The sequence below is a fragment of the Emydura macquarii genome, unplaced genomic scaffold (genome assembly GCF_026122565.2).
Source record: "Emydura macquarii macquarii isolate MOO-44397 ecotype Brisbane River unplaced genomic scaffold, CSIRO-AGI_Emac_v2 contig_2321, whole genome shotgun sequence".
Taxonomy (NCBI): domain Eukaryota; kingdom Metazoa; phylum Chordata; order Testudines; family Chelidae; genus Emydura; species Emydura macquarii.
The window spans coordinates 3993036-4010185 of record NW_027132458.1 but is presented as its reverse complement, the minus strand read 5'-3'; the positions used below and the strand labels follow the sequence as shown (position 1 = coordinate 4010185).

The window sequence follows — 17150 nt, the reverse complement described above, 5'->3', positions numbered from 1 at the left end:
TACCCTGAAAAATAAAGAGGCTAAGCGACTGGACCTGTTGGATGCAAGATTTATTCAATGGGCAGCCTCCAGTTACATATTTTTAATCAGCAGGCTCTGCTGAGGGGATGTATGATTATAACCTGTGGGACTCCATGGCCAAATTTAAGGACTCCCTGCCGCAGGAGTTGAGGCAGGAGTTCACAGTCATTCTCAAGGAAGGCAAGACGGGGGCTAGGACTTCCCTCCAGGCAGCGCTAGAGGCGGCCGACTTAGCAGCTAGGACTATGACATCAGTGGTTACCATGAAGCGCTGTTCATGGCACCAGTCATTGGGTCTCATGAAGTGCAGCAGTCTGTTCAGGACCTCCCCTTCAAAGGGACTTCCGTGTTCTCCAAAGATACGGACTCCAAGCTTCATGGCCTCAAAGACTCGAGGGCTATGCTGCGTTCACTGGGTCTTTTACACACCTCTGGCCTCCAGGAAACATTTTAGGCCCCAGCAGTCTTCCAGATTCCCAGCACCTTCCAGACAGGACCCCTACAAAAGAAAGGGGAAGGGCTATAGATGTTGGTTATACCCTCCAATTTTTATCTACTCCTCCCTTCCACCCCAGGTTCTCTCAGGAACCCTTCTCACGAGCAGCTTCTTGTACATGAGGTATCAAGCCCTCTTACATGTGAGGGCCATAGAGGAGGTTCTTAGAGACTTGAGAGAGAGAGAGGGTTTTACTCCTGATATTTCCTAATCCCGAAGCTCAAAGGAGGTCCACGGCCTATCCTGGGTCTGTCGCCTCAACAAATACCTCAAGAAACTGAGGGTCCGTATGGTCTTCCTGGCCTCCATCATTCCCTCCATGGATCCAGGAGACTGGTACACCATCCTCAATTTAAAGGACGCTTATCTTCACATCTCCATCTTCCACAAGGACAAGAGATTCCTCAGGTTTCATAGTGGGTCAACACTATTACCAGTTCACTGTGCTTTCCTTCAGCCTGTCAGCAGACTCACAGGTCAGCTCCAGGGCAGCAGAGCTCAAACTGATGGCCGGAGCGGACAGGATGGGCATTGTGGGACATTTCCTGGAGGCCATTTACCACAACATAAACAAGTCTGGTGTCTACACTGGCACTTTGTCACTAAAAGTTTGGTGCAAAAAGCGCTATCTTTTGTTGAGATGGTTATATTCTGTCGCAAAATCAGGGGAGTTGGGTCAGTTGGGGAAGGGAGGGGATTGCAGTGTATACACCATCACTGTTTTGGAGCAAGAAGCTGATTTTTGTCAACAAAAGTCTCTAGTGTAAACCAGGCCTAACAGGTCATAAGCCTTGCATTCTAATTAGAGTGTGGTGAGTATGCTTTAAAGCTCGTGGTACTTATTCCTTTTTTGCTTGGAACACCCTTCCCCTTTTGTTACAGAGCTGAGCTTGGATCTCATGATCTCTCACAACATATCCTGACCCATTGTCATGTCTAGCTTCTCGTTTCCATGTATTTTGTCTGGTTTTCCTTTCCATTTCCCAGTTTTGTTCCCCCCCGCAATTCTCTGCTTCTCTACTGCCTCTGTTTCCCAGTTCACTTTTCCTTTCTTCTCTTCCCCTTTTCAGTTTTCTCACTCTCTCTGTCTTCAGTGCTCTACCATTCTCCTTAATCCACTCCCTGCTGTCTCACCCTGGAGAGAGACAGTGGGGGTCTTCTCTGGTGTTTCTACTTCCCGTGACTCTCCCTTCTTGTTATCTCTCTGATCTTTAAACCCTGATGTTTCCCTTTCTCTTCAGTCACAGCTGCTCTGCACACTGTGACAGTGTGACCACGTTCTCTCCTGCTGAGGGTGCCACAGATAATGCAGGGAGCAGTGTTGTGGCATGCCACCTAGGAGAGGGGAGGAGGACAGACAGGTAGGTGACCCTTCCCATCATAAAGCAGTCAGCAGTTATTTTTCTTGGTGGCTTACTTGGTCTTGCAGATTGGAAGACTTGAAGGACAGGTGATGAGATATAAAGCTGCTACAGAGAATGCAGAAAAAGTGGAAGATGAACTCAAAGCGGAAAAGAGGAAACTTCAGCGAGAGGTAATCAACTCATTTTTCCTTTCAAAATAAACATGATGGAATTTTCATTAATAAAACAAAATGCCTATGAACATTTAACCTTTGCAGCTGTTATGGGAGTAATTCTGTGAGCAGTCTGTTGGCTTTCAACAAGGGGCTAAGAACTACAAATGGTCATACTGAAGAAAAAGTTTTCTATATATGATATCTTATGCACCTGAAGCTAGCCCACTGTATTCCAAGATCAATTATTTTTTCACTGTACTTGGCAAAGGAGTTCTGCAGGATCTGTAAACACTTCATTGGCAATTGTCTTAGCTTACAGCAATGCTCTCCTGTTCTGCAGCAGCCTCTCCTCTGAACTCTTTTTCTCTTAAGTCCTTGGACATGCTGCCAATATTATCGTCATCGTCATCATTAGTGCATTGGTTCTTTGAGTGAGTTATGTCCACTTGCATTGTTGCCACCTTTGTATCTTTGCTGTCAAATTGGAAACCTTGAGAGCATTGGTAAAAGGTTTATCTGTGCATTGACAGCCTGTTTTTTGGTTGCTTTTTTTCCTTTAGTTGAAGCTGCTGGGGCAGCAACAAGATATTTGACGACCTCGGCTTCTGAAGCCCTTGTCTTATTGAGGCCTTGACTTATTCCATCTTTGTTTGCACTTTGTTCCCAGTCTGGAGCATGTTATATTGTGAGCATCATTGCTCTCTCTTTGACTCATCAAGTAGTGTCTGCTCCCAGTTCCAGACCTTGATTCTAAGATTCATCTCAAAACTGTATGTCTTTGTTCTTTTGTTATTACTTTTAAAGTAGGGTGGAAAGAAGGCCTCCTAATAACTTCAAAAAGCTTCTGTACTGTAATCAAGCCCTTTTACTTAGTGGACGGCACTATTACTGCATTGTCTGGCAATGACCAGCGTGAGAGAGATCACCATGGAATATTAGGTTTCAAAGAGTATGTCTACACTATACCTGGGAACAAGCTTTGACTTAGGTGGCTAGCCCAAGCTACTGCCCCTACCATATCCACACTGTTGTTTTTAGCATGCTATCTTGAGTGAGGCTAGCTGGAGTCTTTCTACCCAGGCTGGGAGTCTTGCTCCTAACTATAGTGTAGACATACTCTTTGGGAGTTAATGTTCCAGAGAGACTTTGTGAAAGTCCTCTAATCATCAGCCTGTTCCTGGGAAGTCTGATTGATCCACAGGAAGCGTTAAAGGCTTGATTTCAAAGCAAAGATCGGAAAGTCTCTCCAAGCTCAAGCTAAGGTTCAACCTTTGCCTCAGTGCATTGTGGCCTTGGTGCTCTGCCTCAGCTGCTCCTTCCTGATGGGAGGCATTATGTCCTCTAAAGAACCTAGTGGAAATAAACCAGTAGCTTCATTTTATCTCTGAGTTGTCTGCATGGGTATCTGAGCTAATGGATTCTAAGACATAGCAGCAGGAGAGGAGGATACTCTTTAATTTACTTAGACCCATCTCAACTAAGTGTCTATTTCCAGCTCTGTCCCAAACTTCCTGTATAACTTGGGGCAAGTCACTTAACCTCTCTCTGCCTTTGTTCTTTAGCCATAAATTGAAGATAATTGTGAGATTAAATCCATCAGTGTTTGTGTAATGCTTAGATACGAGAGTCCATCTATTTGTAGATGTGGGACCCATTTACCTCTTTCCATGAAGTTGTTCTTTGAGTAGATGCAGCCATGTATTCCACTTAGGTGCCCTACATGCCAAAACCGGATAATTTTGCCTAATAGTACCTGTAGAGGGATGGCAGTCATGCCTTGTGGCCGTAGCCCTCCTCTGGCTATACGAGGTGGCGCTGCCCCAACCTCCCTCAGTTCTTCCTTACCACTAGGGGCTGGAGTTGGAACTCTGGGTGGTGCTTACTTCACATTCCTCTATTTAGTGACTTTGTTCTCTAATTGTATATAGTTAATTATTACCCCAGTAGAGTTAGTTGTTTGTTTTCCCTGGTGATGTCCTCAGTAGGGTTTAAACATTGTCCATCGTATGGAGGTGGGGAATTCTCAACAATGATCCTCACACATGGTGCTTGCCTACATCAAGGAATGGTGTTCGCTTTGCAATCGTTTATGAAACGGGCTCAAATGTGTCAAAAGATCATCTTCTGAAGCAGCATCTGCTCTGAAGCAGGCTATGTGGCCTGCTTTGGCACTGAGACCCTCCTCAGATTGGAGGTTGCCCTGAAGTGTAGATAGTGCTGCAGCTTCATGTCCCAGAGCTGGTACCTCTCCGAAGAGACAGAGGAGTCGTTCCTTGTTGAGTGTGCTGAGGAAAAGGTCATATAAGACTGAGGGACGCTGCTCCAGGTCCTGTTGGGACTTGTCTCTCTCCCCCAGGAGAACCGTAGATCAGTATTCAATGAATGCTTGTGCCTGAGATGGAGCAAGTCCTGTCAATTGCTCCTCAGCACCATGCAGGGAGGTCAGAGACCCCATACCATTGACTCTGGTTCCCACTCCGCAGCATCCATTGAGTCCAGTGCCAACGGAAGCGATGCTGGCACCTACTGCTTCTGCATCAGCGTATCAGGCAGCAGAGGACCTCCTCTGCCTTTCTGTTGCAACCTCTCCCTTGGTCCAGGACTCTGCCAGGGCTGCGTCCTTTATAGTTCTTTTGGCTGGCAAGGCCACTGAACCTGTGGGTCTGTCAGCGTCAGAGCCCACTGCTCCCCTTCCACAGTCAAAGGTTTGGCACGAAGGACCTTGAAAGCAGGAACTTTGGTATGCCTATGGCTGGCCCTGCCAGTGTTGCTGGTTGTTTGCACCCTAAGGGCTGACCCCACAGCTATCCCTCAAAGCCTAGGACCCCTCAGTGTACAAGTCAGGATCTTCCTCTTCCCATTCTCCATCATCTGAGTGAGGGGCATTCATGGAACACTATTGGTACCAGGTTTAGCACTCGGCTCATGGTTGGGACAGAGGTCTCTGGCCTGGCACCAACTGGCTACCAACCCTATCTATACCAGTGGCCTCCCTGGAATCCATGGCTCATTGGTTATAGAAGTCCTGCTCCTTGTCCTGCTTGAGACTGAGATCACAGCCAGGTTTGCTGTGGTGACCATTGATCCACCATAGATCCAGGTACCAGTGAGGCTTCTCCTCTTCGGAGCCTCCAGAATCATCCTGCCTGAGCCAGTCAGCCCTCGAGCAGGATCCCGCTTGGGCATACTTAACTGCCTCATCCCCAGATGATTTTGCAGTGCCATGCTCTTCCCCCCATTCGATATTGAAGGATTTCAGGGCATACTGGGACCTGTTGAGGGGCGTGGCTGCCTCCCTGGGTATTCAAGTGGAGTTCCTGCAGGAGAACACCCTTACATTAGTGGATATCCTGCAGCTGTCTGCCCTTTGGAGAGTCACTCTCCCTAATAATGTGCTCCATGAGCCTGCTAAGGTATTCTGGAGCATACCAGCTTCTGTACTGCCTGCAGCTAAGCACATGGAAAAGCGCTTTTGTTTCTATGCAGGGATTTAAGGGTTTTTATTCCTATCCAGCCCCCCAAGCTTCTTGGTAGTGACCATGTAGAATGATACAGCCCGATAGGACAGGTTTAAGTCCACTCCCAAGAGGAAGGACTCTAAGAGCATGGACCTGATGGGCAGGAAGAATTACACTTCCTCTTCCTTGCAGATGTGAATTGCTAATCAGCAAGCATTGCTGTCCAAGTACAACTTTGGCAACTGGACATCTATTTCCAGTTTTGCTGCCCGAGGCCTTGTGGGAAGAATTTTGGGCATTTGTCACCACAGGCTGCTTCATGGCTAAGGCGGTTTTGCAATCTCTGCTGGACATCATAGATACTTCACCCAAAATGATGGCCTCTATGGTGACCATGAGGAGGTCGTTTTGGGCTTTAGAATTGGTGCATTGTCCCCCATGTCCAGCAGGTCCTTGAGGATTTGCCCTTCAGTGGTATGGGGCTGTTCTTGGATAAAACTAACAAGACTCTGCACTCCTTCAAGGACTCTAGGGCTACCCTTTGGTCCTTGGGGCTGTGTACACCAGTAGTGCAGAGATTCCATTAGTGTTCAACAGCAACCGTAGACACAGTATCGTCTTCAGCCTATGTTTGGGCAGCCTTTCCATCCCCCAAGACAGTGGGACAACCCCAGAAATGACATAGAGCCCACAGAAGGAAGCAGTTGTGTTCAGGGTACAGACAGTCCACACATCCTCCCCTGGCATCCCCCAAACACACATTTTGACTCCTTGGTCTAGAGCAATATTCCAGTTGTCATTCTCTTCCCCCTGGTCTCCCTCCATTTGGGGACAGGCTGGCCAGCTTTTATAATGTTTGGGACTATCACCACTGCTTGGGACTCTACCACCATAGGTCATGCTCAAGCTGAAGGTGGATCGGGCCAAGCTCATCCTCATTGCTGCAGTGTGGGAGAGGTAGTATTGGTTCTGCAAACTTCTTGCATTGTCAGTTCAGCCTCCCATACTGCTTCCTCTTCATCCCGACCTACTCACTCAATCATGACCACACCTTGCACCCCACGCTCAGCACCCTGCATCTTGCGGTGTGGCTACTGTGGGGCTGAATGAAAAGGAAGAGTGATATTCGGCAGTTGTTCAGCAGGTTTTTCTTAACAGTAGAAAGCCTTCTACCAGGATGGCCTATTGGACAAAATGAAAGCAGTTTTCCATGTGGTCAATGGCCCACAGAATTCAGGTGACGCTGGCTTCTATCCAGGACATCTTAGAGTACCTACTGTGCCTTCAGGGCTTGCACTTAGTTAATTGAAAGTGCATCTGCCAAGGACATCAGCATTTCATTCCCTCCCTATTCAGGGAAGATCCGTCTTCTCCAAACCCATGGTAGCAAGATTCTTAAAATGGCTTCTTCATGTACTTCCTCTGGTCTGAGAGCCGGTTTCTCTGTGGGACCTTAACGTGCTCTTAGCAGCGTGATGGGTCCTCTATTTGATCCCCTAGCATCATGTCCTTTTCTACTCTTATGTCAGAAAACTGCATTCTTGTTAGCAATAACATCCACAAGGAGAGTGAGTTGCAGGCTCTGATGGCAGAGCCTCCTTATACACAATTCTGCAAAGACAAGATGACTTTACAACCACACCCAAAAGTTTTGTCTAAAGTAGTTTCTCAGTTTCCCTCTTTCCACACTAGAGTCTGCTATATAGCCAAGAATAAAACTGGCTTATCTCACGTGACACCCCTGATTGATGCAAAATGCTTGGTTGTCTCATCCTGTTAAAAAAGGATTTATCAGTTTTGCATAGCAGTAGCTCACATTACAAAAACTATCCATCTTATATGTGCAAGACACTGGGTTGTGGCCTTGCACCTGTATCAATTCTTTCCTCGAGGAGAAAAGTGAGGAATTTAAACACCTCCTCTGTGAGGATTTGAACAGACTTCAGGTATAGGTTTCCTTTGATGTTGGCAATACCTCCACCTGTGGAGGAAGCAAGATCAGCAATCTGTCAGTGATATTCATAAATATGTATGGCTCCGATCATCAGGCCTTCATACAAAGACATAGCAGAAACGAAGGATCTGTCAGCATGGAGAGAATCTCTCTAAGCTGAAAGTGGAGGCAAATTTAATAAATGCCAATGAAACTGAAACCATCTTTAGTTTCCAGCTTAATCTGACCCCACCTTCTACCTCCTATTCCTATGCCAGGTGCCATCATGAGAACGATAAAACCTTTAGTGTACAAGATAAACTACCCCAAGTCCCATCCCCTCTGAAATAGTACAACCCAATGCAAAGCTTTCTTTGTCAGGAGGAAATCCAGGTCCTATCTTCTTGCAAAGGTGGTAAGAGTTCCACCATACTGAGCTGATCATTCTGTCAATTTCAGAAAAGCAAACTCTCCCTGGGTGGAGTTCAAGTGTGTGAGGGCCCCCTTATGTGAGACACCCTGTGGAGACATACCACTATGCAAATTTCCAGTGCTGACCCCATAGGGAGCCAAATAAGAGATTCTATTTAACTATGCTAGTCAGTGGATTGGCTTGGGAACTGCTGTACAGGTCTGCCCTTCAGCTGGGTTAGTTATTGAGGATGACACAGAAGACTTTACACAAGTGAGCAGTTGTAAAATGAAGCTGTGGGTGCCAAACTGCTCAGAAATGAAGATAATCTTTAATTTTAAATTGTTTCTAGGTTATGCTAATGTCAGCAATTGAGTTCTGGTTCCTTTGGATATAATGAACTGCAAAGCTAGTGGTCAGTCAGGTGACATCTTTCCTGACCCAGCTGACTAGTCTTATAAAGAACATAATCAATACTTTCAACAGAAAAAATTGGGTTGTGATCCTAAACACAAAGCTCACCTTAAGAGTTTTAATTTGTGCTATTCCTGCCAGGACAGGACAGGCCAGGAAAACCAGTTGCAGTGATTCTGAAATTGAATGTAACTTTTTGTTTTCATTTTAGTTAAGAACAGCATTGGACAGGATAGAAGAGATGGAGATGACCAATAGCCACTTAATGAAAAGGCTGGAGAAGATGAAGGCAAATAGGACTGCACTTCTATCTCAACAGTAGAAGAAATTTTTTAGAAAATAGAACAAATTGTGCACTGCTCCTGGAATAACTAGCCCTTAGCTTGTTTTAATAGACTTTCAGTGGCACAGCCTATTTGAACACTGAGCTCTTCAGTAATATTTTAGTTGCAGAATTAAATGGCATACTTTTGATAACTTATGAGAGAATGAAAAATAATTTGAATTCCTATGTGAATGATGGATTTTTCTTTAGCAGTTCAATCGTAGAGTCAGAGCTGGAGCACAGTACTGTATGATTGACTTATCACTAGAAAATATTTGTTTTCACAATTGTGGAATCAAGTTTACTCAAACTTTTCTCAGCTGCTTTAATGATGCTTGGTGCTTGATGACAACTGCATGAAATAAGAGGACATTGTCTATTACAAATTAACAAATATACTTGCTCAAGACTTCCCACAGCACAAGTGCCTTCTATATTGTGCAATTTAGACTGCAGTTATGTTAGAGCTAACCTTTGAAATCAGATAACATTTATTTTAAGATACAGTTTGGGGGTCTGTGTTTACTAAACTTTATAAACTTTGATGGAAAGGTACATTTTTATAAAATATTTAAATTTATATAAAAATAGGGACTGTATAAAAAACTAGTTTTGCATGGGTGATGGCACATTTGAGTTCTAGATTATTTTGCCAAGGAAGTGCTAGCTCTGCTACTCTTAAAAGTAGGGACTTTAACCAAGGAAGATGTTTTGTTGTACTTTGTAAAATTGTATGGCATCTGCTGCTTGTGTGGAACGAAACTTTAGGGTGGGAAGAAATATCTGAGGAGTTCATTAAATGGACACTTTAATGGCCAGAAATGAGTGGCTTATTTTTATATATACAATCTTAACTCTATTTTAATCATATAGGCATTTAAACCAAACTTTGTTACCTATGACATTCTATAAGGTGTTCCAGTAAGTATTCCTCATCTTTAGTTTTTTTGAGAGGGCATTAATGTACTTTATACTTGTTATTTCAAAACTTTTTAATTGACTTTACAGGTAAAAGGTGGGTTTAACTCTTTTCATTTTAGAGCTGAGAGCTAAAGGGGGTAAGTTTACTTTAGAAAAAATTACATAATTTGGTGAAGTCTCCATCTGTAGAGGATCCTTCAGTCCCCAAGGTTTCACCTCTAAGGCTTTTTGACCTTTGCATGTAGCAGTATCTGAGTAGTGTGAACCAAGCCCTTCCTGGCCATCTTGTTCCATCCCCTTTAGTGGACTCTCCCTTAACTTTTCCTCTATGTAATCTTGTTCTGCCTCCAGGTAGTGAGTAGGTAGGACCAAACTAATAATGTCACCTAATTCCTGCACCTGTTTTGATTGTTGCAGGATTACTACTTCCCTCATCCCAGGGCAGTTCTATACTTCTCTATAAGAGACAGCACTTTATCTTTGAAAACTTACTAATCAGGAAATCTGCTCCCTTTTTTAGGCACCTCAACTGTATTCTTAGTGGGAGGGATGCTTTCAAAATGGCTGGAAATTTCAGTAAAGAGGAGAGTGCTGCAGTATTTCACGATTTATAAATTACATTAGCTACAGTAACTGAATATAGTTTTATTTCTGAAACAGAAAAAAGGACAAATATACCCTCTATTTGCTGAAAGTCAGTATGACAAAGTCCTTTCTTCCATTAGTCATCCAACTTTATCCCCCTGATATGTAACTACAGGATGCACCAATGTGTAAAATAGTTTGGACACCAAGTATATCCATCCACCTGAAGTATTCAACACCTCTCAAAAACTTTATACAGGTCTGGAAGATTAGCAAGTTGCAAAATGTTGCCATCTTCTGTGAAGTGTTTAGGAAGCAAAAGATGGGTCCTAAAAGCTTTATAAATAACATGTTCCACTGTCCATTTCCATGATGTTGAACCAGATCCAAGCTCTTCATTCTGAAAGAGAAGATTTATTTTAAAAGACTGACCTACTCTTAAAACCAAATTTATAGAAACGTATATTTTTAGTGAAAGTTTGATTTTTTTCCTGCTAAAACTGCTGTAGCTTGGAAGGCTAAATCATTTACTTTAATCTCTGCAAATCAGTTCCTATCTTGATAAATAAAAGCAATCTCTAGGCAGCTTCCACTTAACCCCAGCCATTCACTGTGTTTAAGCAAATCATGGTAGCTCTAAATTAAGCCAGAGAAAAAGTTTGAGTCAAAGTCTCAAAGATTTCCAGTGCATTGGTTTGGGTGTAAAAATAAAAGTAGACGCTCACCTTGAAAGGAGAGTGCTGGTGGCTTCTGCAACAGATCTGCTTAGGCTAGTGGTAGAAGAACTTACTGTCTTTTTTACTATTAACTTTGCATAGCTACGTGTGAACTGGACTATATTTTTTCTGCTACAAACAATGGTTTATGCAGGTCCATTCACCTTACAGCAGGGGTTCACAAACTGGGGGTCGTGACTCCTCAGGAGGTCACAAGCTATTGGCCCCCAGTGCATGACAGTAAGGATGGCATTGGAGGGGGTCATCACTTTTGTTGGGGGATTGTCACAGCCTGAAACATTTTCAAAGGGGGTCTCAGCAACAAAAGTTTGAGAACCCTTGCCTAAAAGCCATGCAACTCATTTGCAACGGACTGGGTTGCCACAAGTGTCAACATAATGTGGGCTGCAGACTGTTTGGGAAAAAGGGAGCTCAACATGCCTCTGCAGCTCCAGCTGAGTTGGCAGATAGGTAGAAAATATTTTCCTGTACCATCAGCACAACTGCTGATTGAGTCATCTGCAACTATTTTAATCACTTAGAATCTAGATTTTGTGGAGATTTTACCAAAACAATCATAGACATGTACAGCTAGAAGGGACCTCAAGAGTCCATTTAATCCACGCTCTGTGCTAAGACAGGACTAAGTAGAAGTAGACTCTCAGATACACCTATGGTTACCCTATTCTTAAAAACCTCCAAGCCACCTCAAGTAAACTCTTTAGTGCTTAATCTTGCCTTAAAGTATTTTTCCTAATATCAAATTGTCCTTAACTGTGGTACCAAAACTGGATTCAGTGCTCCAGCTGATATCTCTTCACTGCCAACTAGAGCAGAGCAATTACTTCCTGTTTTATACAGAACACAATACACCCTAGAACAGTGTTTCTCAAGTAACAGCTGCCATGGCTGCCTGCAGCCACAAGGGGGTTTTCCTGTGTCCAAGACAACCTCCTGGGCAAAGATGGGAGGAAACAAAGTAGCATCCCCTAGCTTCAGCCCGGGCCTTACTGGCTACCCTGGTTAAGAGGTAAGGAGCAGGGTGAGCCTGGGGTGCAAGGCCACAGAAGGGAACTTGGGGCAATGGGGGTGGTGCCAATAAGGAATCTGGGAGAGGCAGCAGAGGCCCATGGCACCAAAATACAACAGTACCTAATTTTTAGTATTAATCTGTAAAAAAAAATTTAAAAAAATACATAATTACAATGATTTGAACAGGTATATGTGCATATTATTTGTATTTCCTAAAGTATTTTAGGAAAATTTGTCAGAACGGCCACCACCCAGAGTTGGTGGCTACAGTCTGAGGCCACCAAAAATATGTTGAGAACCCCTGGCCTAGAATACCATTTGTCTTTAACAACATTACATTCTTATTCCATTTGTGATCTACTATAACAGTGTTTCTCAACCTTTTAATTTTAAAATTGAAAATTTTAATAAGTACCCCAACACTCAATTTTCCACTCTGAGAAATACAATCTTTCCCCTTTACCACTGGATGACTATTTCTCATAAAGCAGGAGAGTTCTGAGTTCTGCAATGCTGTGTGGCTGTGGCAGATCACAAAACTCCCTGCTGTTTCTCCAGCCTATCACTATGGCCCGATGGTGGGGTCATATGGTGTTCTCCTTACACAGGTGGGAACTTGTGAGGTCTGAGCAGGCACTAGCAGCCCACCACCGTGGATAGCAGCGCTCCCCATGGCTGCCCCTGGGGCAAATCACGCTGTGGGCCCCTCTTAAAATTTTTATACTGGTAAACTCTGGGGCTGTCAGTTGTCAATTTCACTGCACAACTACAGCAGTGAAGTTGACAAGTAAGCCTGCCAGTAGAGCCTGGCTCCAGGACTGAGCACGCCCCTGGGCTCTTCGCCTGGCTTTCTGGGCACCAGGCTTTGAGCTGGGGAGGGGAGCTGCTCCCTGGGCAAGTTGCAGGCAGCTGCTGCCTGGCTGCCAGCCCAGGAGGTGGGCGACTGCCACCTGCTCTGAGCTGGGGTGGAGAAGGCTTCCACATAGGCTGGGAACCGGGGATGTGGGCAGGCGGCAGGCAGCTGCTGCCCGTCTTCAAGCCAGGGCACAGGTGGCAGCCACCCAGCTGCGAGCCCAGCTCACAGGGTGCAGAAGGCTGCTGCCAGGCTTCCACCTGGGACTGGGCAGGATGCAGATGGCTGCCGCCTGGCTTCCCAAAAAACCAGCAGCTGCTGCCCAAGCCAGCCACTGCCACCCAGTGTCCCAAAAAGCCGACAGCTGCTGTCTACCTCCCAGCTAGGAGGTGGGATGGCGCAGGAAGCAGGTGGATGCCACCTGGCTTCACGGGGTTTTTCCTCGCGTACCCCCACAGGTTGAGAAACTATACACTATAACCCCCTAATCTCTTTCTGCACCGTATGGGTGGTTACACACACACACACAATGGAGGGATTGGGGGTAGGAGCAAGAATGAAGAATGTGCACCATTTTCCCCACATTCTTGGCCCAAATTGGATCAGGATCTCTTGTAGATCAGTTCAGAATGTCATAACAGTTGGACATGCTTTAGTTTTCTGGTTTGAGAAACTCAAGTTCCACACCCAATAATTAACTAACTTGGAAAGTGCTGAACTGATATTTTAACAATACAGATTTGGGCAGTTTGAAAGAGTAGCTAAACATTTAGAGATTCAGCCAGAACAGAACACTTTTTGTATGTACATGTACCAGGCCGTCTTTAGGAGAAGTTATCCTGGATGGAAGTTGTGTGGCAGTGTTTTATTTCTAAGCATATGGGAATTTCTTACAATGACTTTTCTAAATACAAATTCCTTTTGTCCTGTAAAGCAGCCTTCTACAAAGGATAAGCCTGTACATTCTTTCAGAACCCTGCTGCAATGTTACTCAGTCCACCTGATACCACAGAGTAGATTGGGAGACAAGTCATGAAAGCCATCTTTAAAGGTTTTTACAATTCAACACAAAATTTACCCATGTGACTGCGACAGCATAGGCAGTTACTGTACCTGCTGGTTGGTTGAGTCAGATTCCTCCACTATATACTGCTTTCTAATAGAGTAAAACATGGCACATTCTTTACCGAGGCTTTCAAAACATTCCTTTTCTTCATCCCAGTTTACCTGTCAAAATAGAAACCTGGTAAGAGCAGCCATTTGTTTCAATATCTGAAATACTAATTTTGAAGGAACATTACTGCTAGTTAACAGTCTATTTAAAAATGCCCTGTTAATTAAAAGTCAAAATAAGCTGCTGTCTTGACCATTTGATGGTGTAAGGTTATGATACAGAGAAAGCAAAGAGTAGACAAAGTTTGCCTTTCTGGGAAAGTAAAATTATAAAATGAATATTTAGAAATTTTTGAAAATGTATTCTCAGTGAATATTTAGCTATGTATGGTTTTAAACACTCAATACACTTTTCCTTTTAGAAGAGAAAGTTTAGAACAGAGCCCATAGGCCAGCACTTGTCACTATTATAATATGATAATTACTAAAGTGGCAGATATTTAGAAATACTTTGTGTGGTCATTTGAGGCAAGGAATATTAGTAGTTGTACTTTTGCATCAACTGCTTCTGTTGTAAACGGCATAGACCTGCTTCCATATGAACTGTTCTAGCCACATCAACTTGTTATGAATTTCTTAGTGGGTGAATTTTTGCATTCCCACCTATTAGTAATTTAATTTTAAAGCACATCTAAAAATCCCATTTTCTAATAAATGACACTGAAAAAATAAGGTAAAGAATTAGCTAATTAGCTTCCCCATTAACTGCTAAAGAGCAACGTACCTCAGTGGCTAAGCGAAGGATAAACATAGGCAGTCCCTCCAATGGTGGAACATAGTTGTCTATCAGAAGTGGTAATCCAGTAAGGTTTCCATCCTGTAAGCATGATATTTTCTTTACAAGTTGAAATATCTATGGTCTTACAAAAATGTATCTTCTAGACATAGCTACACCCCCAGGCTACTGCTATTGCTACACAGTTAGTGATTGTATAGATCAGGTTAGTAGTCTTAAAGCACAAGTTCTAAATATAGTTTCAATGAAGAGACAATATCCCATTGTGCATTACCAACACCTAAGGGTAATACAAATAACCTTATGACATAGAAGCAACAGCAGCAGTCACCTCATCAATTTCAAGAGAGAAATAGTCTTTCAGCATTTCAGTCTTCTTTTTTAGAAACTCAACAATGTAGTCAGCAAGTCCTTCCTTTGGGCCATCTTCTTCTGTCCAGCCACTTTCAGGGTTCTCCAAGGCTAGCATAGCTAGATCATACAGAGGAGCTGGCTCCTGTGTGTGACCACAAGATAGAATACAATCAGCACTACCACCCATACACTTCAACCCTTTAAAATCCAGATGCTCATCATCCACAAGTGCCCAACTGTAAGCAGGGATTTTCTCCCCCTATGCAGGAGTCAGTCAATTTTACTTCCCTCCTCCCACCGAGAATACAAAATAATCTTTACAACAGAAGGCCCATGTTACTGCAAAATACAGTGACATATTTAAGAGCTAAATTTAGCACTTCCCAAAACAGTTCTGATGAGGACAGAGCAAAGTAAGAGGTGTGTTTTAACACACAACCTAGTGCATTAGCAATGAAACTGTTGAAGGAACAGAATCTGATGCTAATAAAGCACCCAATATTAGAACTTGTACGTGCTGTGGAATCATTAACAAATCTGCTACTTTGTTAGTGCAAATAAGATTAAACATATAAAAGGAGTACATTTTTAAAAAACTATATACTGGTTGCAATTTAAAAGGTCCAACCTCATATCTACCTCATCAGCAGTATAAACAAACAGTATACGTCATACAGAACATAATTACCAACAAAACTACATTAAGGCTGCAAAAACAAGCACTAAAACTTAGAAAATGATAAAATTAAGGTTTGCTTTTTTAGCCTTAATTCAACCCTCAAATGCATAGGCATTAAGATAGTTGTCAGAATGGACCTGTTGTGGGGATGAATCAGGGTTTGACGTTTGTAGGATGCCAGACTCAGTTATTGCAGAAGTTGAAAGGTGTACAGTGAATGAGGCAGAGGATAACAGGAAGAGAAAGGACGGTCTCATGGCAGTTGAGTGCTAACCAGGAGAATTCCAGCTATTTCTGCCAAGTAGTTCTTATGTGATGCTGTGCAAGATACGTAGACTAACTTTTTCAAGTGGTCACTAATTGCATGTGGTAGCAACCCCACGTATGTGAGGATAAACTTTCATATCAGATTGTCTCCAAAATATCTCTAATATGTTTTGAAGGGAATGTGCTTATACTTACCGACAACCTCAGAACTCCAAAGTTTGCAAAGTCATAAATAAGAATCTGGTAGAAGAGTTCTTGGCTGAATGGGACAAAAAGTTAATTTTTTATTGAAATGACCATTTCTGTCTAAATTGTGTGTCATATGCATATTCTCCCCTTTGTAATGGCAGAATCCTGGAAAAAACAGTATACTGAGGAGAGGGAAATAAACATCCTATGGGAAATAGCAATAGGAATGGACTGTCCTTTAATAAAGCTATTATTTTGGCTATGCAGTAGAACCCCATTTAACCGAGCCTCTATTTTCTGACTCTCTATTAACCAAACCACCAGCCACCCAAGGATGAAAGTGGCTTAGGCTGTCAGCCCCAAGCTGACGGGGGGAGCCTCAGCTAACCAAGGCTGATAGAGCCCCAGCTGCCCGCTCTCTGGTTTATCTGGCCTCGGTTCCACTTAGGTTGGAAAATCGGGGTTCCCCTGTATAGTTTTTTAAAAAGACAGACAAAAACAATAGTACCACCAGATACACAATACACAAATAAATTGTGAGCTTATTTCTTGATGCTAGTTTCCGCAATAATGGTGCAAAAGCTTTAAATATTCTAACATGCAGCTACTATTCATTTGTTCCTGGTTACCATACAGTATTATTTTCCACAGGTTACAGTTCAAAGAAATGCTGAGGAGTAGGGGAGGGGGTACCAGCCACAGATCTCGTAACAAATGGGAACAATACAAATGTACTGTTTAGGAGACAGTGACTAATAGTCTTCTCAAAACAAGGGAGGAGTGCTTTTATTTTTGCTGTCTCAACTAAGTGCCAGCATAATCTATGCACACACTCTACAGACCTTCAATCTGAGTGGTGTGGCAACTTTAAGTGAACCTTATTACAGCCTGTTAGAGCTCTAGTACACTCAGATGTGTTAGATCTTACCACTTGTCTACACAAACATTAATTCATGGCAAACTGAGGTGCAAATCTACCATTGTGCTGTAACTCCCCGAGTGGATCTTGCTGAAGCACATTAATGCATTCTGATCTAGTCCCATTTCAAAGAGGACTAGAGCAAAGC

General features: G+C 43.3%; 2 protein-coding genes across 18 annotated transcripts in view; one reads left to right on the top strand and one right to left on the bottom strand.

Annotated features, from left to right (window-relative positions):
* Nucleotides 1–9400, top strand: part of LRRFIP2 (LRR binding FLII interacting protein 2) — a 94488-nt gene extending 85088 nt beyond the window's left edge. For 15 of the 16 annotated variants that reach the window (XM_067560946.1, XM_067560947.1, XM_067560937.1 and 12 more), the window contains 2 exons: nt 1947–2051; nt 8465–9400. In XM_067560946.1, the coding sequence (XP_067417047.1) occupies nt 1947–2051; nt 8465–8575 (216 nt within the window). In that variant the 3' untranslated portion in view covers nt 8576–9400. The other variant, XM_067560938.1, reaches the window with a different exon arrangement.
* Nucleotides 9401–10124: 724 nt separating this feature from the next.
* Nucleotides 10125–17150, bottom strand: part of MLH1 (mutL homolog 1) — a 32017-nt gene continuing 24991 nt past the window's right edge. For both annotated transcript variants that reach the window (XM_067560929.1, XM_067560930.1), the window contains 5 exons: nt 16090–16153; nt 14926–15090; nt 14583–14675; nt 13799–13912; nt 10125–10484 (listed from right to left, as the gene is read on the bottom strand). In XM_067560929.1, coding sequence (XP_067417030.1) covers nt 10317–10484; nt 13799–13912; nt 14583–14675; nt 14926–15090; nt 16090–16153 — 604 coding nt within the window. In that variant the 3' untranslated portion in view covers nt 10125–10316. The remainder of the gene's footprint in view (nt 10485–13798; nt 13913–14582; nt 14676–14925; nt 15091–16089; nt 16154–17150) is intronic.